The sequence below is a fragment of the Podarcis tiliguerta genome, assembly GCF_965153285.1.
Source record: "Podarcis tiliguerta genome assembly, chromosome: 3".
NCBI classification, from domain to species: Eukaryota; Metazoa; Chordata; class Lepidosauria; order Squamata; family Lacertidae; genus Podarcis; species Podarcis tiliguerta.
Genome location: NC_139536.1, coordinates 93,651,972 through 93,675,214, shown reverse-complemented (window position 1 = coordinate 93,675,214; position 23,243 = coordinate 93,651,972). Strand labels below are relative to the sequence as shown.

General features: G+C 39.7%; 1 protein-coding gene across 17 annotated transcripts in view; it reads right to left on the bottom strand.

Moving 5' to 3' along the window:
- Positions 1-1,030: 1,030 nt before the first annotated feature.
- Positions 1,031-23,243, bottom strand: part of MYT1L (myelin transcription factor 1 like) — a 286,624-nt gene continuing 264,411 nt past the window's right edge. For all 17 annotated transcript variants that reach the window (XM_083431460.1, XM_083431451.1, XM_083431450.1 and 14 more), the window contains 7 exons: positions 20,146-20,208; positions 16,576-16,659; positions 14,777-14,998; positions 8,556-8,647; positions 6,220-6,323; positions 4,289-4,432; positions 1,031-3,951 (listed from right to left, as the gene is read on the bottom strand). In XM_083431460.1, coding sequence (XP_083287586.1) covers positions 3,811-3,951; positions 4,289-4,432; positions 6,220-6,323; positions 8,556-8,647; positions 14,777-14,998; positions 16,576-16,659; positions 20,146-20,208 — 850 coding nt within the window. In that variant the 3' untranslated portion in view covers positions 1,031-3,810. The remainder of the gene's footprint in view (positions 3,952-4,288; positions 4,433-6,219; positions 6,324-8,555; positions 8,648-14,776; positions 14,999-16,575; positions 16,660-20,145; positions 20,209-23,243) is intronic.

The following is a 23,243-nucleotide window of genomic DNA, read 5'->3' as shown; positions in this document are numbered from 1 at the left end:
ATGAATGGATATTTTTAACTCCAGTCTTCAAAAACAAGAAGCAAAGAGAGAGCGAGAGCATGCACAATTTGTTGGTCCTCATCTGCGGCAATGTTGGGTTCAAGACATATGAAGTGATATACAGCTCAGGTCCAGTCTATGTTAAGAGATTTGCCTTATGCTTTATACACTCAGCAGACCACTATGGTCTGTGGGAAAGTTTCTCTTGCAAAGTCCAAAGATCTCAGAACTCAGGGTAGGGCTTTTAGTTTGGCTGCCCCTGTTCTGTGGCATGGCGTTCCTGGCAAGATATACCAGGCACTCAGTCCCTGCAGTTCCCAGAAACAATGGAAGACCATTTTTGTGCTCATAGGATTTCTCAGCTGGATAAACAGGTCTTTGCCAGGGGTGTCTTAATTTGTATTGTTTAATGTTTGCTTTAAATGCATTGACTGGTTTTTGTTTGTTTTGCTTTTTGCTTTGTTTTGTGTTTATCTGTTCGTACATCATGTGTCAAAGGTGATGACTGAATTATTCATTCCTGAGGGATCTCTTGACACTTCAAAACAAAAATCTACTGAGAACCCTGGTATTCTTATAGAAGTGTATTTTGCATTTTCGTCATTTGCTATCATAGATGGTCAAGTCCCAGCTTTTGAAGCCTCAGTTGGAAAGCATGCAGAAAAAAAGATAGATGGATGGATAGATGGATAGATAGAGATATGTAACTGTATGTATGTGTGCATACATGTGCAGGGGGTAGTAAAATCAAAATATCAACCTAATTTCTTAATTTTGGTGTTTTAAAAAATAGGGCTCGTCTTATACATGGGGGTGTCTTATACACAGAAAGATATGGGTGTGTGTGTGTGTATAGGATGAGAATTCAGTTATTAAAAAGGAGAAAGAAAGGTTCCACTGCAAAGTTTGGCTGAATATATGAGACTACCAGTACTGTGGGTGAAATCAAGAAAGGTAACAATGGATTAGAGAACAGCTGTGCTACAAATGTGGCAACACGTTTGTTTGTTTATTTATTCATTTATTTATTTAGAGTAAGATGTGTTCACATCCAGCATGACAAAATTTGTACAAATTTCACAATTTAAAAATGAAGTTATCACAGCAACTTGTGATTTCACACATTTATAGCAAAATTAAAATGTCAACAAACCCATGCCGTGTAGTACAAAAATAAATCAAACCTCAGTTCCACAGAGAGCACAATAAGTAGTTTATACAAAATTCTGTCTTAATAAATGAGCACTTAAATCAAACTCAAGAAAAATGAACAATAAGTTAGAATAAATAAAACTCTGATGACTCACAATAATTTCAGATGAAAGGTCAGCATTCTAATATGTGACACTTTTTTGTGTGTGATCCCTATATAATAGTCACAGATATCTTTTGATTTGATATTATGTACCAACATTAGATGAGCAGCGCGGATTTGTGCTTAAAATCCCTTTTTCCCATTGTACATAGGTGATAACGATAAGAATCCAAAACTGATACTATCTATTACTCTACGGAAAGCATTACTATATTGGCAAAGAAGCGGCAGACACAATGCAGTGGAAAAAAATGCATATGCCCTTATGAACAATGAGAGCCCTAAAAGGAGGCTAGGGCAAAAAGTACAATATATATGGCAGAAGGTGAACGACAAGCACCTTGCTTCAGCTCTCAAAAAGGCAATTCTAAGCATGGCAGCTACAACTAATAGCACAACAGAAAAAGGAGGGCACTATACAGAAGAAGACACTGCAGAGCCCCAAAAGTAATTACATAATCTTCTCCCAGCTAGTTATTAAAGTCCTCGTGGAAAAACTGTAAGCTTTTTGTACAGTGAATAGTATAAAGTGCCGCTGGGATATACATATATTTATACATATATATATATACCGAGGTTGAGTATTGTATCAGAATATTTGTTGTGAGATCCCTGTAGCAAATATTATTGGACGAGCCCACGTCGGCTTCCACTCTAATTTGTTCAAATTTAGTGTCACAAAGCGAATGACACACGAGATTGCACACCTCCGTATGGATATATAGGGCAAGGTAAGTGCAAATAGTCAACTGGCACATTGTGGGGACAATGACCCTGTAAGTCCTGTTCTGCTAAAAATATTTTATTTTATTTATTATTATTATTTTATTATTTTTTACAAAACCCATCTTTTTTATTTATTTTTTTCATAACAAAATTTTTCAAAGTACTTTTGTACTTTCTGCATAACATCAAGACATGGAAGGAAAAGATATGCTATCAAATCGAAATCAATTCAACATCCGACATACACGACACGCCATCTGAATTACTAATTTAAATGGGAGGGGGGGGAAACAAAAAAATGCCGCAAGAAAAAGTGGTCTTATGCATACATATAGTGCAGTTATTTTGAAGAAATAACAATCAAATCTGAAAAGTACAATACGTCTTTTTTTTTTAGCTTGAAATGATGCAATTTAAAGCAAAAAGTGCCAAAGTATATTTAGTTACATTAAATTTTCTGATTGCATTCATTCATTTATTTTTATTTATTTTTTGCAATAGGTAACAGTAGAACAAATAGATAGCATATGGAAATGCCACAGGAATAATGATTGTACGCCAAAAAATAAAAATAATAACCGTAACCCCAGAACCAAAACAGTAAAAAAAAAGGGAACAAGGTAAAAAAAAACAGTTTAACTGAACTGCATTCTATTTCCTATGCAGGGTAGCAATGAATCCAGGCCAGTAACTACTGTAAAGATAAAACTTAGGGGTTCATTCCCAAATTAAAAACTTTTTTTTAATGGCAATATTTCTTTGAAACTATTGCCTTTGTATTAGGAAGGAAAGACTGAACTTCTGAAAGATGAACTACAATGCTGTAACACATAACTCAGAGGGAAACTCTAGGAGTCCTGGAGAAACAGAGGATGTTGGCTCCAAAGTGTATTTGAAAAGAAAAGTTGATATCTTCATGCTGTCCACCTCTGATAGAGCTCCTGTCATTATGGAGGTTCCCATATTCATACCATGTAATGCTTAGAAGTTAATTAAAAAGTGCTGTTTAAGCTGCTTTGAATCTTCTCTCTCAAGTTTCCATGGCTTGATGTTGTCTTACAATAAATTACTCCTTTTACATCTCACATCTAATTCATGCCCTTTGCTTGGAATTAAAAAACAAAACAAAACAAAAAAACCTTCTTTTTATTGCCCCCCGCCACATACCATCCTCTGAAAACAAAAGTCACACAATATTTCAAGCATTGTTCAAAAATAAAGCATTTTTGGCAACCAAATCTTGCTATGAAACAATATGCACACAAAATGTAATTTCTTAAATCCCATAAAATCCTCCAGCAATGAGACAAAATGAGAGTGTCTAAAAAGTGGCCGCAGACTGCAACATTGTCATTCAAAGCGGATTTTCTTTTTTCTTTTTCTTTTTTTTTGTCCATTTCAGTTCAAAATACTAAAACATTTAATCACTAAAGCATTAAAAAGAATTTACACTCTATTTTGATCAGCTTACCTCTTCAGAAATATATTTACCCCAAAAATGTGCATACATTAGCAGCTATAAACATTACATGGCATATCACACTATGTCAGCTTATATGAAAACGTACAAAATGTGAATGTATTCAAAAAACTATTCTGCAGTTACTATCTTTAAAGCAAGACATAAAATTATCATGAAGTCTTGTAAGCATAACACTGTTTTAAACAGAAAGAAATATATAACACTTTCTGGTAAATTACAGCAGCAAAAAACAAGAGGCATCATTTTTTTTTTAAAGGTAAGATTTTTTCACCACTACAGCAGCTGCTCACACCTGAATTCCTCTCACAGCCTGTTTTATATTTTCCAGTAGGGCTTTATTTTCTGGACTCTGATAACGATCTTGATTTGTATACATGTCCGTCAAAGTGGTCACGTAAGCATCAAAATTTTGTTCATTGATTGGTTCCTACGAGATATTAAATAGTAGTTCATATACAACTTTTATTTGCTTAATGGTATATTCATTTATGCATAACAAACTATCACAGCACATTGACACCATTTTCTTAGCACATTAAAAAGGTCTAGTTTAGCGCTTACTTAATTTTTACAGGAGACATCGGAATTGGCCCACCGTGTCTTTTTTTTTTTTTTTTAGCAGTTAAATTTATCTCTATGGTTTCAGGGTTGATACCGCAAATCTCCATCGGGCTGAGGAGCCATAAATATAAAAACAAAAAGACATCTACTGTATGAGGTGAAGGAGACCGCCAAATTCCTTAACTTGTGCCTCAGTCACTTACCATATGCGGTAGCTGGATATTAGCTAGACTATGAATTAAAGATTGGCTTAAATTAGCCAATTCGTGAAGGAGCGACTCATTTTGTTGCTCAATTACTTTGTTTTCTTCTTCTATCGTCTTCAGGTTGCTCTCCATGGTGGTAATCTGAAAGGGACAGAATAGTGTACAATGTAACAGGAAGCAGAACATCTTTAAAACGACGGGGGGGGGGGGAATGTTATGTCAATTATAACACTAAGTTGATCCCGAGTGTCCCTCTATGAGCCAGTGCAGATCTACGGTATTTGGAGGGTGCAGTGCATCTTTTGCTGTTCTATAGCTCATCCAACCTTCCAGAACAGATTTCAGGGAGCAAAAAATGCTCAGGAGGAAGGAAGAATCAGTGACATTCCTTTCCTGGTCTGTGTTCTGTGTTCAGCGTTCCACTTATGGGTGATTCCACATCAAATCAATGCAAAAAACAAGGGTTTTGTCACCAACAATCTCATATTTCGATGAAACTTGGTGTACACCCTTCCCTTATGGTTGAAAGAAACCCCCTTAATTCCCCCCCCCCCTCTGTCTCAAACGGTTTTAATTTTATAGCACTTCGAAGTTTCCTGTAAAATTTCTAAGAGATCTGATCATTGGTTATGGGGGGGAATGTACACAAGGGTATCTTGTGCCAAGGGTCTCAAGAGGGACAGACAACACAGATTTAACAAAACTTTGAAGTGCTATAAAAATTAAAACTATTTGAGATGGGGGGGGGAATCAAGGGGTTTTTTTTCAACCATAAGGGAAGGGTGTACACCAAATTTCATCAACATCTGTGACGGAGGGTGACATGACCTCGTTGAAATGACGTGGAATGACCCTAATGGAAACACTGAACCCAAGCCATTATGTTCTGCCAAATCTCCTGGGCTTGACGTCTCACAATAAAGTACTCCTTTTACACCTCACATCTAATTCATACTCTTCACTTGGAATTAAGAAAAGCCAAGCTTTTTTTTTTTAAAAAAAATGTGCCTACCACATACCATCCTCTGAAATATATATATATAAATCATGCAAATTGTTCCCTGGCCTTACAATGGATTAGTCCATGTCCATTTTTATCTGTAGAAAACTACACTTTTTGAACCATCTACGTAAACTAAGAACAGATGGAAATAGATATTAAGCAGCAGTCAATGACCAAAACTAGATATGACTTTAAGCTTATTTTTAAACACGTGCTCGCAGCCTCCTTTTGTTTTCAAAGAAAGGAGAGCCATCCCTCCACCCTGGATCAGGGCCGCAGCAAAGGGTTCCTTTTCGCCACCCCCATTGTCCAACAATTGTCTCCCTTAAACTGCTTAAAAATCGGAACAAATAAGCACTTTGGGGCAGGAGACCATTTTTGCAAGGAAAATGGAGATGGGAAAATGGTTAAGTGGCCTCTTCCCCTGCAGTGCAATTCAGATCCAAGTTCGGAGCACCACAGTTACTTTTTAGGGGAAAAGGAACATGGCCAGTTGCGATTCAAAACAGTACTTAACATCATGGATAGTTTGCGCCTTTGCACAATGTAGCATCTAGCGTGCCTGAGCAGAAAGCTTGGACCATTGATTTCTGGTGATCTGCCTTTACTCTCCCCCCCCTCCATCTATCATCCATATATAAGAGAGTAAAAGCTGGACATATTCATTTAGAACAAAATCCTTCTTTAACCTGATGGTTTTGATTACGATTTCAGGGAGAAATGTTTGCAGCTGCCATGCTAGGGAAGCAGTACCAAATCACGGTTTTCTAACCTCCCATACGGTTTTTAAAACAGGGCAAACACATTAAGGAAAAATTGGGAGAAAGGAAATAAAATATCCCCACAGAGTGCGACTAGCTTATTTATTTATCTTAATCCAGTCATGTAAAAAACCATTGGATTTAGGACTTTATAAAACTGTTACCTGAGTTCGGAGTTTTATCATATCAGCTTCCATCTGGGAGTTGGATTCATTTAGTTCCTTTATTTCTTCATCTAACTGTTTAATTTCTTCATCATTTTCTATACCTATGCAATAATAAAAAAGATATATTAAAATATAGTTGTTAGAAATCTGAGTTAAGCAACTCAGCCATTTCACAGTTTGAAGTTTAGATCAATAAAACAAAAAGGTCAAAATGGTTACATCTCATGGAATATTCCATTTTAAGCAGAGCCTTCCACAAGCTAAGGTAAGAACATTCTAAGGGGAACCAAGACCGTAGGAATCCACCCGCTGGCAAAGTAACCACACGTGGAAGATTCTATAAGGCTTCATGGTCTCCAGCTCTCTCCCCTGTTGCCCAGGCCCTGTGATGGGTCACTGAAGGGAGTGGCAGGTCTCTGCATACTCTTCACATTTTCATCCTACCCAACCTGTCAAAAAAGGCATGTAGAATATACTGTATTTTTCCGTGTATAAGACGCCCCTATGTATAAGACGACCCCTATTTTTTGAGCCCCAAATTAAGAAATAAATATTTTAAACACCAAACGGAACAATATTGATATTTTATTAAATATTCAAAACACCGGTATATTTAGTACTGTATATTTAAACATCAAACAGTGAGGCAAGCTGTGTGTGCTGCACTTTTGTCTCAGTATTTACGGTATGTACCGTATTTACTCCATGTGTGCTGGCAGATGCGAACACTCATTGAGGAGCTGCGACTGCCAGGCCTGCCTGAGTGAGTGCGCTTGGGGAATGGAGGGTCTGGGTAGCCAGGGGGCAGCTGAGGGAACCGGGTGGAAGGGACAATGTCCGGAGTGGGGGCTGCTGGGGGAGGGGAAGTACCAGACCAGTGTTTGTTGTGAGGTCAATAGTGAGGGGAGGCTGGGGGGAAAGAATATGGATGGCGGCATATATTTATCTATATATTTAATTGCAACGTTCCGTGTATAAGACAACCCCCAATTTTAAAGATCATCTTATACATGGAAAAATATGGTAAGTAGCTTGCAAGGCACAGAGAGGAAGAACTGGATGGTGGTATGGAAAGCATGTGCAGACCCTCCCAACATCCCACTGTGCCATCTGCATGCGTAAGTGGAGGAAAGGGGGAAAATAGAGCAAGTATCCAGCCCAGCTGTGAACCTTGACATTCCCATGGGGTGGAAAAGTCCTTCCACATTCTAAATTTAAACTAATTAAACCACAACTTCTATCTGAGCCCATTCGCTCGAGTAACAGAGTTTGATGGCTGCCCAATGAACTGTGGCATTAAATTCATGTTTCCATCTAATGTGCACTTTTTAGAAAATGCAGACTGTAGTCATTGGCTGGGGGTGGGGTGGGGAGATGACTGGAATCGCTGAAAGTGGGGAGGACAAATTTGACCCTCCTCACAAGCTCCTGATCAAAACCACTTCCCCACAGATGCTATTTGAATTGGGGGGGGGGGGGGACTCTTCATTAGCACCATACAGCTAATTTTTATTTTTTTCTTGAGATATTTGTTCTTGTCTTTCTTTCATATGAATGATATGTAAGGTTACTGAATTGTTGCTCGACATCTCGGTTCTTTTTGCTCATCCATAGCTTCCTGGCATAGTTTTGGGTAAAAAAGGCAGGGTAAAAATGATGAAAATAAAATTGATAAAAGTATCCAAGTTTCATCACAACGCCAGATGAAGTGATTATATTATATGAGCTTTTCTGGCCATACATAGTATAATGGAGCAGATTAAATACCCATGCCCAATGTATAATTTGGGTTAAAGACAACAGGATATTGTGGGAATTTTAGACTTAATGGTTCCCTTTCGATGGTAATGTGGTATTTCAAAATCCAGCCATGCTAAATTTGGGGACCCTCTTCGTCAGTCTGATGAATGAGGCTCTGTACTGGAAGGAGAGGAATTCTGGTAATTCCAAGTGCCTAAAGAACTTTGAGCCAAGGCTGCACTGCTTTGCAAACTTTCCTTGGAGTAAGATGCAATTAATACAGAGGGACATGTTTCTGAGCAAACATGCATATGATTGTGCTTCACATAAGCTTTCTGCTTTACAATGGCAGCACAAATCACAGCATAGGTGTTCTCTGAAGCACGTTCAGAAGCTGATTTTTTTTGCAGCAGCAGCAAAATCACTTCAGTGTCGTACACTGTAGCCTGATGGCACTTTCTAGAAGGACTCCAAGATTGTGTTCAGAAAGACTCCTTTGTAATACCATATAGAGTAAATTATTCTCACAGTGAGAGAGTGAAGTAAACAGTGATAGCTGCGTCTCATTTAATTCACAACAATTAGCTATTTACCATTGCTAGCCCTCTGCTTTATTGTAAGCATTTGTTCTCCCGACAGCTTTGCTCTCTTCATTGCCGACGTAGCTCTGGGGCATCCTGATAGACTGTAGACAATAAGTGAGGAAAGAATTATTAATTGTAATAAGTCACGGGTGTTCAGTACGTCAGCTAAATCGACTACGGAAACAGAGTTACAGGGAAGTCTCTCTCGACTGCCACTGGTAAGGTGCTGGATTCTGAAAGAGAAGAGGAACTGTTCTCAGACAAGAAGAGGAAAAATATAAGACTTAAAAATGGAAAGGGGAAAAAAAACTAGTTACTTTTGTACACCGTGGTATGTCCCTCTTCTCTTTGTCTAATTGGCTGATGTTGCAATAACTTCATTCATTGCCTAAAAACACTGAAAGGTAGAAGAATGCTAGTTTTTCACTAAACAAACAAGGAGAATGGTGCCCATACTTTTGCCTTATATACAAAGGGTAGAGACTTATTTTTATAAAGAAAGCTGTGACTCTGGGGATTATAGTTCAGCTGCGGGGAAGATGCCCATGTTCATCTGTCTTAGAACCTAGTTTTTCTTACCAAATGACAGGAACACGCATTTCATATAAATCCAGTTTTAATAAATCACAGTAGTTATAGTTAGAACACGCACACCTTTTTGCAACAAATTTTCCCCATGGCAATGAAACCTATATTTATCATTCTTATTTAAACTACCTCAAAGGAATAAATATGAATTTATAGCTTGTATCTTATCCCAAATAAGTGATACGCACCCTATTTTAAGCTTGAGGGATTTGAGCTGATTTCATTTCATTTGCAGGTTCAAATACAAATGCAGAAACATTTCCTACCATTGTGTAACAATAGGGCAGCTCCTGAAAAGTTTGTCACAAGTTCTAGATGAGTTCTAATCAAAAATCATATAACCATTCTGTATTTACAAAATAGTATGAGGGAAATTTTGCTGGTTAGGAATTTGACTGCAGGGGGTTGGGCTACTTCCGTCCCTACAATTCTGTGATTCTATGAAATATACTGTATTAGTAAGGGTATGCCTAGAGAACATGGCACAAACTAAGGACCAATTTAGAGTTTTAATTGTTTTTTTACAGTGTTATTTTTCTAGAAAAAGAGGTGTCAGAACCCATCATGTATAGTATATAATATTTATGTATATTGTGGGGCAGATTGGAGTGAAGGCACCTGAAACCAGGCTTAGAGTTTGCATTGGCCCTCCAAGTATTTATCCAGGAAATGGTTTTGCAGGGCTGGCTGAAGAAATTTTGCTTCCCAAAGCAAATCACTACTGGCAATGGAGCAGTGTCCTCTCCTACACTTGAGGGCAGTAAGCAAGGTTATGGGGTGCATACACAGATCCCTCACTATCTACTAAATCAGGCATAGGCAAACTCGGCCCTCCAGATGTTTTGGGACTACAATTCCCATCATCCCTCGCTAACAGGACCAGTGGTCAGAGATTATGGGAGTTGTAGTCCCAAAACATCTGGAGGGACATGTTTGCCTATGGCTGTACTAAATGAAGCACCCACTTCATTCTTACTAATGGGTTGGTCCCATAGTCTGGTTAGAGGAACAAACTTTGGGGACTTGGCCTTTGGTTCAAAGCCTTTGGTACTGGTGGGCGGGGGAAAGGAGGACACTCCAACCTGCTACTCCTGGATGAATAATCTACTAAATAAACTCAGAACAGAGAGGTGGCAGCCTGAGTGCACCAAAGGGAATGAGAGCTTGAGGGCATTGGAGACATCTAACTTCACCCTTTAAGGACAGAAACTTGCAGGAATGGTGCTATTTTCATGGAAGCTACTTTGCACTAATCATTTGGCTCCAGGATCCTAGTAAGAGAAGGTTTGGGGCTCTGGGGGTGGGTGGGTTGCCCTAAACAAAGAATAGAGAGAAGCAGATAGGTTAAGGTGAAAGATGGCAACTGGATTGAATGACCCAGTTCTAGGTGAGCTGGTGGCCATCAAATTTTCAGCCAGTTCACTGTGTAGATAGCAAAATCACAGAATCATGGCCCATCTGATTTGTTGTCTTTCTGTACTTTTGCTGTATTGCTTGCTTTATTAATATGCTGTTAACTGCTTTGGAAGTCTTTGGGCCAAGAAACGCAATACGAATGAACCACAATGTAACATGTTTTCCCCATGTTTTTAGCTCACGTTTTATCTCACGAATTGTAGGTTTGGGGACTATGGGGGGTTTGATATTTGCTGCTATCTACTGTTAATATAGGGACGCGGGTGGCGCTGTGGGTTAAACCACAGAGCCTAGGACTTGTCCGATCAGAAGGTCGGCGGTTCGAATCCCTGCGACGGGGTGAGCTCCCGTTGCTCAGTCCCAGCTCCTGCCAACCTAGCAGTTCGAAAGCACACCAGTGCAAGTAGATAAATAGGTACTGCTCTGGCGGGAAGGTAAAGCAGCTTAGTCATGCTGGCCACATGACCCTGAAGCTGTACGCCGGCTCCCTCGGCCAGTAAAGCGAGATGAGCTCCGCAACCCCAGAGTCAGCTACGACTGTACCCAATGGTCAGGGGTCCCTTTACCTCTTTTTACTGTTAAAATAAGACTGACTGGGTGTGTGGAATCTAACTTTTGAGTTGTCCCTCACTTTCTTGAGAGTATAATCTTAGCACACACCTGGAACTTCTGAGCACTCTTTAAAAGATGTGGGTGGAAGACATGCCTTGCATGCATATTTTTAATTTTATTAAAGGCAAGTTATATTATGGAGAAAAGTGAAGGAATAGAAAAGGAAAGCAAGCTAGTTATGCTTTAACTATTTGTTTGCTTTGATGTTTGTACTGATATTTTCTAATATATTGCTCACAAAAAAAAAGGTGGGCCAATTTAAAGCCTGGGTGAGGTTCACAAATGTAAATCCAAATTTAAAAAAGGAGTGTATGAGACTGACTACTAAGAAGGCAGGGTTCAGATTAGATTCAGAATCTAACCTTAAACCATCTTTAACCATCACAATTTCATATATTATGAATGCAAAGATTAGTCGCAATATATTAAGGAGATCTTCCATTTTCTTGCATGTTATTTCGTTTCCTCGGGCACTAGAGGCCAGTCATAATAATTAGTCTGGTGGAATATAATAAGGATATAGATTTATAGGCAGACTTCATTTCTGTTTATAGTGCTTTAGGGCATAAAATGCCAGCTAGTGAAGATAAATCAGATCTTATTTGCTTTACTCATAGGCCAGATTACTCAACTGTCACTTCCACAGTTCATCATCTGAAGGAAAGTTGGTTACTGTTTGGTGGAATACGCTATAATGGAATTTAGTCTCATAATCATGCATATTGCTTGAGTCTGAAACGGAATAAGGATTCAATCCTGTCACCAGTTGAATGTCGGTAACTAACAACGAATGAGCAAATGCATGACTTCAGTCTCATTGTTATTTGAGCTCTTTCACAAGAGGGGTGGGAATCTCCATCCCACAGGCCAGTCTTGGCTCACCAAGGTGTCCATGTTGAGCTGTGAACCAATTTCCTCCACCTGGTGACATCAGTTGCTGGGTGCAGGGCCAATCCTTCACCAGCATGTTGCCTCAGCATGTGAGCATTGCAGCTTGCAGGGTTGCACTCTGACTCTCTGATCACTAGCTGGCAGGTAAAGGTAAAGGACCCCTGGACGGTTAAGTCCAGTCAAAGGTGACTATGGGGTGTGGCACTCATCTTGCTTCAGGCCCAGGGAGCCAGCATTTGTCCACAGACAGCTTTCCGGGTCATGTGGCCAGCGTGACTAAACTGCTTCTGGTGCACAGAGGACCATGACGAGTGCCTGCTTTTGAGGCTAGCGCTACTGAGCTCATTTCTAGGTTTAGGCCACCAGCTTCTCTAAAGATTTATTTTTCATGCTGCATAACAAACTTGGGACTATTTTGTTACAAATTTCAGAAGAAGAATCTACCCTCTGTTTTTCATCACTTATGGCTTTGACATGTCATGCTAATTATTAACACCCCAGAACTAACTCCGCACGCAAATATCATCTTAACAAAACCGCAACATACTTGAAAGAGATGTGTAGCTGAGGTGAAGAGCTTGGGCTATATCTACTCTTCCAACAAAAATGGTCTGGGAATGGTAGCATGTGGAGTGCTACCCCCCTAATCATCAAACTACAATTTCCTGGGAAGAAGAAGCCAGTTAAATCTGCAGTGTAAATTCATTCAACGTATCTAAGAAACTTAATCGGAGGACACCCTTACAAACATGAGGAGAGACTGTTTCTCACATGAAAAAAATATAATTAGTGCAGAATATATGTGGAATAAATGTGAGGCTAGTTTCGTGCAAAGAGAGAAGAAAAGAAAGCATTCAGTCTGAACAGAATTTTAAAATAAATAGACTTTGGTGCACAAGGAATTAAAAGCAAAACACATTTAACTCCCCAAAGTCACTCATTGTTCTAAAATAATTCCATCCAAGAGAAGCAGCGTTTCATTGGATTATTTGTTGGTTGTATAGAATAATATGCATAATCGCACATAAGATAGAAGCTTTTCCTTACTCACTCCTGAATCACAGATCCTAGATTACAAGTGGGATTAGTTTGTATTCCTGCTATGGTACGCTCTCTCTCTCTCGTGTGCTTTTTCTTAAAAGCATTCTAATGCCTAGTAAAACTTAAGTTGGTTTTCACAAAGACATAATAATTTATAGTTCTGCCTACTCTGGAAGGAACATTCACATGGTTGGCACAAGGCTTAAGAATCCAGGTGAGCTAAATTGTTTCTTTCCTTTGTCAGAACACGTTATCAACAAACCCCACGGATTGTGAAAAGATTTATCCTGGAGGCTGATACATGTCATATGCCTAACCCATAAAGTTGACCAACTCAGAACTCAACAACACACCAGGCAACGACAGGCTTCCCCAGCCTTTGTCATAGAGTTTTAGTCTTGTTTTAAATGCATTTGCTGCTTTCGTGCTTTTAACTGCTTTTCATTATCTATTGCATTTCTCATCTTGAGATGGTGGTTTAGAAGGTGATTAATAAATTAATTGTAATAAGAATAAGAGTAATGGTGTTATTGTCTTTGCTCCGGCCTTGGGTCTTTGAAAGGGAGGTCTTTCCAGGCTGAAGTACTACAGAAACTGCAGTGGCATGCAAGCCCAGGAGATACGTAAAGGAAATGAGCTCCATAGCACTTACACAGGTATGATCTTCTGCCTTCGGCTGGTATGCTTCCATGCCATAACGATATACAGGAGCAAACTAGGCAGTATACTATGTGGTTCATCGGAATACAAATTTATTGTTTTTTTTATATTTAATAACAGAATTTCAATTCCATAGAGTAAGAACTCTTCAGGAATGACAGAACTATTCTGATTCTCCTCTGCCCACCCAGCCTTCTCCTGTGTATGGAGGCAGAACAGGACAGGTTTGTTTCGGCTAATTCTGATTTGTTCCCGCTCATTCTGCATTAAGTATTAGATTTAGAAGTGTGCCTGTTTAATATGCTTTTCTTTCCTAAGGGATCTCTCTCTCTCTATATATATATGTAAATATAATCTACTTTCCACAATCAACAGTCAACAAGTTTTGAAACTGCTCATTGGCATCACCATCAGGACGACACCAATTAGCTAACACTAATTGTTCTATAGCTTCAGTAAAAGGGCTAGTTAACGTAGGTAAAACATTTCCCCCTTTCAATACCTATTCTCTCTCTCTTCAGAGTTCTCGGGTTAAGGCATGTTTGAAGAGCATCTTTACTAACTTTGGACAAGTGAACCATGGGCAAACTATGTTCTGCTAGCAAAAAACTTACAAAAACCATGGAGGTTTGTACTTGGAGATGGCGCAGATTAGAACATCTAGTTGAGTTTAGGCAAATCTAAGCTGCAGATTCTCTAATAAAATTAACATAAGACTAAAACTAGCTGCCTTGAAAGTTTATCAAATAAAAACCAAAGATTGGCACACGGTACTTATTTGTTAATCTGCTTTAGGAAAACAATATTGGGGTCGAATCATTATTATAAGATTGATAGGGTCTAATTTGTTTCAAGGGTGTCATAAACATGAGCTAGGTAGTTCTATCTAGCTTCATACCTGGTTGACTCTTTTTTTCACAGAATAACGTGTTAAAATTAATTTAAAGAGATTTGCCAATGGAGAGCTTATTTCAAATAAGGTACAGTTAGATAGGAGGGGGGAAACCTCTGCAGTTACTTACCTCCTATGTGTAAGAAAACTACCACTGACATGTCCTGAACCATCACATCCTGGGGTCGGACATGACATACCTTCCGTCTTCACGGACTTCCAAGAAAACTGGGAGCCATTCAAATACCCATCCTTTTGCCTTTTAGTAGCTAGAGGGCATCCTGATGCACTACGGTGAGATGCATATTTCCCGGTTATATGACCCTGACCGTCACAACCAGGAACTGGACATCTGGATAGCAGATAGATGAAATAAACTTTATTGTCTTGCCATCATATACCTGGCAGCCTCTACAACAAAGTCAAAATAAATCTCACATAAAAAAAGAACAACCATGCTTTATGGCTTAAAAGAAAAAGCAAACAACAACAAAAAAAAACCCCACCAAGAACACCAACAAGAAATGCAACACAAACATAAAAGATGCTAATGGAATTGGGAACATTCCACTAACAAGCTCTGTGTAAATGTAATGTAATGTCGACACAGTGGGATATGGTAACCGCCAGTCTAGCAAACCTTTGTCACTGACCAGGTCTGCACATAACACCAAGACATGTTTGTTTAAGAAACCATGAATTAACCATAAATTGTTTCACAGATTACCGAAGGAACTTTGGCTTATTTCCCCAAAGTTTAGTCTGATTCCCAGCTCCTTTTCCCTTGTGTGTTTGTAACACGGTGAATGTTGTGGAGTGGGGTGGCCAAGCAAACCACTGTTAAGGAAGGGCGCTAGTTTCACACAGAGTGCCAAGCCATAAATGAAATAAACCAAGGTTTGCCAGTCAAGAACAAACCAAGGCTTCTTAATGTGGTTAGTTGGCAGTAAATAGGCCATAGTTAAGTTGCTGGCATAGAATGCTAAGCCATAATTTAATAAACCATCATTTACTAAAGCAGGGCTTCGTGTTATGTGCAAAACCAGATTTGTGCCTCCCTGGGTGATAAACAGTGAACGTGCTTGTCGGTGAGAAGATCCCGGATTTTTCATGCAGACTTTGCCAACTGCTTTTATAAAATAGGAAAGTCTTAAATTTAGTACCTAGGAGTTGTGATTAGAACTGAACGTTGTGTGCAGGTTTGGCTCTGCTTTTGTTATTATGAAACAGACACAAAACCATACCAAAAATACCCCCTTATGTTTCTCATTGTATTTTAAATTGCCCCTTAAAATGACAGCTTTTTAAAAATTCATGTCCGGTGCAGGGTGTGGCCAATGATCCTAGAGAGCCATACAATATTATAGAAAACCTCAAAGAGCTGGGGAGGCAAATGGTATGCTGTACATACACAGAAAGCGGCTGTGTTGCACAGCTGTCCTGCTGTTGGCTATAGGAAGAGAAAGAATCTGTATGCTCTCCTCAAACTTCTCCCATGGCTAGGCACAGAAAATCTGTGAGTGCCCAAGACTCTAGATTATAGATGGGCAACAGACTCATGTGTGCATATTCTTGATCAAAAGCACAATGCATCCACCAGCTTCTAGTTCATTTGTTCATTGTCTTCAGTAGAAGTATTTGGTCAGATGTTGAACGAATACTATGAAAGCTGCATTTAATTCAAATCTTTCCAGGCACATTGTGTGTGTTTGTATGTATATGTGTGTGAATATATATGAGTAGATATATATGTATATATATATTTGTGTGTGTGTGTGAATGCATGCATATATGAAGTCGTACAGATTTAAAAACAACTAACTTGCATGTAGAAATGTCTTATTGTCATTCAAATATGTATCCAAGAAGAAAACAGGCAGAAGAGATAGCTGAGCATGTTCATAAGAAGTTGACTAGATTCATGCTTACCTAATTGGCTCTTGATCTTCCTTGTCTTCTTTGCTTTGTACTATCCTGATCCCACTTTTCTTTGCTCGTGGACAACCAGAAAGACTGAATGAAAGAAATCATTTCAAGACTGAACACCTTAATTCTAAAAATAATTCTCTTAAGTGTCCTAGAGAATTAAACTTTCTGCAAAAGTTACTTGCAGACGACATCCTTTCTGCATTGACTTTAGTAGTTCTATTCACACCACAAGAGGGAGCCCATGAATCATGATTTCCTCTCACTGCAAAACGAAATTGCTTTCCTGGACCCTTATGGACCAAGACCCTTGGAAGACAAGGACAACTGTGCATTAAATCTCTTGCTAATAGTGTCTCCAGCTATGACACTGATGGGCTTCAGAAGAATGTGAGTCGAGAAAGTCAGAAAGCTATGTGTAATTTATGGCCAAGGGGGAAGGGAAAGGTAAAACAGAGAGGCAAGTGGTGAATGAATCATTTAAAGAAGACACAAAAACCTTTTCAATTCCCTTTCCCCACGGTATATTATTTATTAACGCATGGGGATGCCTTTCTGTTTTCTATAGTGTAACTGGAGGTTGTGATGCATTCCTTCTTTCTTATGAAGAATTCGAAACTTTAGGGCTGGTACTTGATGCAAATTGTATTGATCACAATATCAAAACTAGAATGTGGCTTCTCATTTTTAAGCAGGAGTGGTTTGCAATATAAATGAGGCCCAGGCACTTTGAGGCCTGCCATTATAACACATCTTTCTTACAAAAAAAGAGTTTGAATTCATGATATCAATTACTATACCCACGGAACTGTTGCTTTCATGGCAATCTAAATGGGGGGGGGGGGATAGCATTAATTATCAGGGTAGCTCCCTTTTCAACCATTATGTGTTGCTCGTGCCTGAGTCTATATATGTACCACTTGTATATGTAGTCTGGGTCTTGCAGAATTGACATTCCCTGATTACACGGAGTCCAAATCATGCATGTTGTCAGCACGCAGGCCCTGTGCAAACAGGCACAGCTAATGCAAGGGGGGTGGGGAAGGAAACAGCAGGTTCAACCTCAGCTCCCCTCCACATATTCATTGAAAAATAATGTGACAAAGTCCAGCGAAAAGCCAGAAGTTAGAAAGGGCTAGGAACTGGACATTATATGAAGCGTATGCAGACCTGGTGCCAGAGGTGAGCTAGACCAGGCACTGGTCAAGGACCCAGTTGGCTCAGAAGGTTTCCCATTGGTCTTCCCTTGTTCATCACTCTTCTGGCTGGGCCCCCAGAGCAGTTTCAGTGCTGCAGTTGTGGTCGTCACCCACCATGTTTAATTAATCCAAATGAACCAGCCCTATGCCTATAAATTCTTACAGATCTATTTTATAGGTATAGGGAACCACAGAACTTTATGATGTTTAACATCTAGAATCCCAATGGGACCAGGACTATAGACAAGCCCTGTTCTGGTTGTGGTGGGTGAGTGGCCTTCTTTGGTGACACCATGCCAAGGAACCTGTGAAGTCTGCCGCCAGCCCCATTTATAGGGCTGCTGCAGAAAGGAACATTTGCATCAAAGCTTCCCCCCACCCCTTTGTGTAGGAATACAATATCATCACATTTGCAAACTTTCTTGCTGCCGCCACCAATGAATGAGGTGGACTGGGAATGAAGAAACTTAGAACATAATGCTGTCATGACATATGATAAGTATATATCTACATATTACACAAGGAAGAGAATTTGACACAGGGATAGAGGTTTTAGCCATAGGCCCATGGTGCATGTCATGTGTAGTCCTGACTTTAGTTTATGAGAGGCCTTTTAGTAACTGGGACTTGGAAACTGAATCTCCTTGGTAACCTGATTCTAAAGGTGGGTTTTTGAACAAAATACATCAGGATTCCTGGAGGCCCAAGTCACCTCCCACCTGATCGTGTTTGCTTCTTGTAACTTCTCCTAAGCTGCATGCACACAATACACTTAAAGCACCCACCCAGCCCCGCAAGAATGCTGAAAGCTGTAGTTTGTCGCTCACAGAACTACAATTCCCAGCACCTTTAACAAACCACAGTTTACAAGATTTGGGGTTTCAGTGTACGGTGTGCAAACAGCCCTGGTCACTGATACATTATTTTAGAATGAGATGAGCAACAAGGGCTGCGTACACACTGTACATTTAAACCACATGGCTTCTCCTAAAAAATCTTCTGAACTTCTGAACAAACTCTTCTGAGTTTGTTAAGGGTGCTGGGAATCGTAGCATAATCCTTTCTACCTGTGAACGTAATCCTTTCTACCTTCCTATGGATATTGGCATGTGCTTAACTTACCAGTAACCAGACACAATCAATGTAAGCACATTTTAAGGTTATTTACATGATATGGATTGGAGCAGCTTGTGTATGGACCAGCTGATGTGGATGTGAATAAATATGGACTAGCTGAAACATCAAGTAATAAGAAAACAATTTCCATAAAGTTCCAGGCATTTTAGCATATATGGTAGATTGTGTCAAGAACTGCATTAAACCAAAACCTGTAATGCTACAGCAAGAAGTGATCTGTCTGCTTCAAATGTTATGTCTAAAATGAAACTTCCTAAGAAGCCATGGCTTGGACTCTGAGACTCTGTGAGCATAAGTCAAATGAAAGGATCCTCCTGTTAGCAAGAAGCAAAGGTGGGAGATGTTGATTTCCACTAAAGTCCCCTGAAAATATTGCCCAGAGTTTTGAGGAACACTCTGGAATAATGTGGGAGTGATGCAGGGGGCTGCAGGTGAAAGGAGGAACTGATGTAATCCTCTTGCTCCATCTCAGTTGTGAATAGTTATGGTTCTGAAATCCCACAATGCTAGAGACTCTCATTGTTTGTCAGTTTGTTTTAGGAGGGTGGCTATCATCATCATCATTTTTTTAAGCCTGAAAACTGGTAATAATTCAACCGTAACCATGTGCCCCTTTTACAAATTTCTGATGGTGCTTTTATATTGACATTTAGGTGTGATTTTTCTGTGAGCTGTCTCAAAGATCCGGTTGAAAATGCAGGTTGAAATATAATTTTTTCAAAAGACAAACACAAACCAGGACGTTCACAAAGAAGTATCTGAAGTAATAAGTAGGGAGATAGGCACCTGTAGCAATATTTCTTTTGTGTGAGGCTGAACTCCATGTGACAACAGTCACATGCTTGAAACAATCATTCCAATTGTTTTGGGACTTTTGAACCCTATTATACTGGCACAATTTGTCTGTGCATTTGATGTGGCTGAACTTTGCTGTGGTGTTTGTTTTGAGTCTATAAATGAATTGTAACTTTTTATTTAATGTTGCCATTAGCAGTTTTCAATATAATGAGTTGTTTGTAGCTGAGTATCGATTTGTTTTGAGACTTACTCATTTTTACAATGGACTTAGTTGTTGGCTGGATCTGTTGTGAATACACACTGAGTGCAGTAACTGAAGATACTTGACAAGCACAGCTCCCCAACGCCCTTTGCTGGTGGGCCTTGTGATTCAAGACCAAGACCAAGTCGACCCATGAAATGGAAATCACTGTGATAAAGAGCTCAACATTTTACATACCTTCGATGTGAAGCATAATTTCCGGTAATATGCCCAGAGCCATCACAACCAGGTGTGGGACACCTAAAAGAAACAAGAGAGTTGTTTGAGTAACTTGTTTGGGAGACATAAAAGCCTACATCATCAGAAACCTTGGCATTTGCCCAGTTGTGCTTACAGTGGAAATTCCATAAAGCCTCTTTCACTGAACATTTGCCGGACGTAAAAAAAAACCCTTCCAAAGGCCTATATAGTCAAGTATGATTTTTCCAATGGCCAACCAGATAGGAAGCCCACAAGCACGAAATGAGTGCAATAGCGTTCTCCTACTTTTGTGTTGAAAATGCTATTAATCACAAGCATAAATGTGCTTGTTTCTAGGTCACCCAGTGCCAGTTCCAGGTTTGGGGTGGGAGGTGGTGTCTTTTGGACAATATTCTTTCTGTGAGTTCGCCTCCTTGTCTTTGCCATTGTTGCTTTTGTCCATTCACTTGCTTTTCCATGGGCAAATCTGACCACCTACCCGAGGGAGATGACAAGGGTGTGTGTAGAGATTTATTACCCCACCTCATTCCTCTGTAAGGGGATGAGGGCAGGCAACAGTAAGGCAGATTAGCAGCAGAGACTCCAGGGTTTAGAGTTGAACTCCCTACTGGTTTGAGTTTCTTGGAAGATGCCTGATCATACCAGACCCTGCAATCCCATCCCCAGCGATCAGCTCCTGGATATCTTCAGTATCAACAACAAATGACCCAAGTCTCTGAATTTGCAAACCCACAACAGGAAAAGGACAAGAACTGCACTGATGTTAGCGTAACAACGGCAACATTACATGCTAGTCGTAATATTTCGCAGGTAATTAATGTACATCGTCACAGCCAGGCAATGAATGATGTTGATTTAGCTAGGAAGATCTCTTCACCAGAGGAAATGTCCTTCTAGCAAGGCAGAAGAAAGCTAGGCAGGACAAAACAACAACAAAAAGTATACTGCCCTCTTGTGGGCAAAAGCCAAGATTCATTATTATTATTCTCATTATTATTTTACTTGCCTAATTACTTAAAAACATTGTCAGACTTACATAATTTATAGAAAGCTCAACTGCTAGTATCTTTAGGAATTCACCATTTTACAGCCTAAAGAGTTTTACCTCCAAAAAACAAACCCCCAAACAAATCCTAAACAGAAACATGTCTGAGTTCATTCAAATCCTGGCAACTATCTAGTTTAATAACTTTTCTCTGGATTTCTAAGTCTACTCCGTTTTTCTGCTCTTCTTGTTAATCACAAATATTAAAGCTTGAAGGCAGCAAGTTCATATAGCTGAGATTTTATCCCCCCCCCCAACCGGATGTGGCCCGTCCATTCTTCCTTCCTCTTCTCTCTCTCCCTCCCTCCCTCTCTTTCTCTCTCTCTTTACATATCCCACCCGTGTCAGGGTACAAAAATAAAGTGGGCAAAGTACCCCTTTGCAAAGCCGCATGCAGCATTTGCTGAGCAATGGAGGCGGGAGAAGGAGTTCACAAAGTGGCATGACATTATTAGCTCAAGCCGTGTCAGTTGGGGCTTGTGTCAAAAGAAGTTAGGCTCTGCGACCGCTTCTCACTTTCCCTGCCATGTCCTGTTGTAGTGTATAATGCCACTGTGCCATGTAACACGCCATCACAGGACAAAACCACCCAGTGGGACAGTGATCTCCCTCACTTTTGGCAGGAAAAGTCCTGTAGGCCCGACTATAGCATGGTTGTCATGGCGATGCCACTGGTGTGACTGCTCTTTGCTTCTCCACCCCTCCTCCCGCAACACATTTTTATTATTTTTTTAGACTCTCATCTAGCACACATTTTCAGAATCAATGCATGATTTAATTATGGCTTTCCAGCTCTTTAAGGCTGTGGTTTACCCTCCAGTCAAGAGACTCTTTCTGTCTTTCTTTCTTTTTACATTAAACACACTTTTCAGAACTGGAAAATGCTTCAGTTAAATCTCGTGTTTTTTTTCAAATTCCAGGGCTGCCGTGCAATTCCATTTTGCAGTGTTCCTATGTTCTGCAGCACTGGGTGTAAACTTCTATGTAATTCAGAATTATCTCAGGGGTGTTTGTGTGTGTGTGTGTGTGTGACGTTTTAAAGATCCAAGCTTTCCCTCCACCAGACTAACCAGCAGCAATTCTTCCGAGTGGAACTTCCTTTGCTAACAAGCTGACAAATCTGAGACTGACCTAGAGGGCAACTTTTCATTAAGTAGCAAATCGCTCCCTTCTATAGTATTAAAAAGGAGGTAGGGGGAGGAAGAGATCACATTCATTATCTCAGTTCACGACTCATTTATTAACTTGGTATTAGATTAACTAGATTACATTTCCCCCACAAATTTTATTTTCAGGAGAAAGAATGATAAGATGAGTGATATGTACCCCCATTCATACAGGCACTGCTTCCAACAGCATTCTCCAGGGCTACTGACAGAATGAATTATGTTCTCCTCACCTCACTTTGGGCTGAGTTAAGAGATTGTGACAGTGGGAAAAGAGAGAATAAACCTATGAACTGAGGAAGTGGTCAACAGACAAGTCCTTTCAGAAGCACTTTATGGTAACATATTGAGGATCCAAGTCTGTAAGAATGATCTTGAAAGCACTGCTTGCTACAAAGGCATTTTAAATTGAAAGCCTTTCTAGGTTTTTTCTTTTTTTTTAATTACTCAGAACTATGGAAAACTACTTATAATAATGAACTAATTAAGATGTGCCTGTGTTCACATGAAAACAATTTCTTGCTATTGTTTGCTGCACTGATGAATTGGTGAAGAAATGTTAACAAAAAAACCAAGTTAGTGCCAAAAAAAGGCACTTTTAATAGTATATACCTATATTTTATGCAAATATCCCAGGATTGGCACACTGAAAAGAATACTGGGACCAATTTTTTTGATGTGCACCATCAGTAAACACAGGTAAAATGCTCAGGCACTGGATGGTTAATCCATTTGTGGTAGAACTGCAATGGGTTACCCACCCATCAGTGCCTTGACATTTAGACCCAGATGCTGTTGTTGGCCTCTGTCTGTTTCGAGAGACAACGGAGTGCACCTCCAAGGGCAGAGTCAAAGTGGAGAAA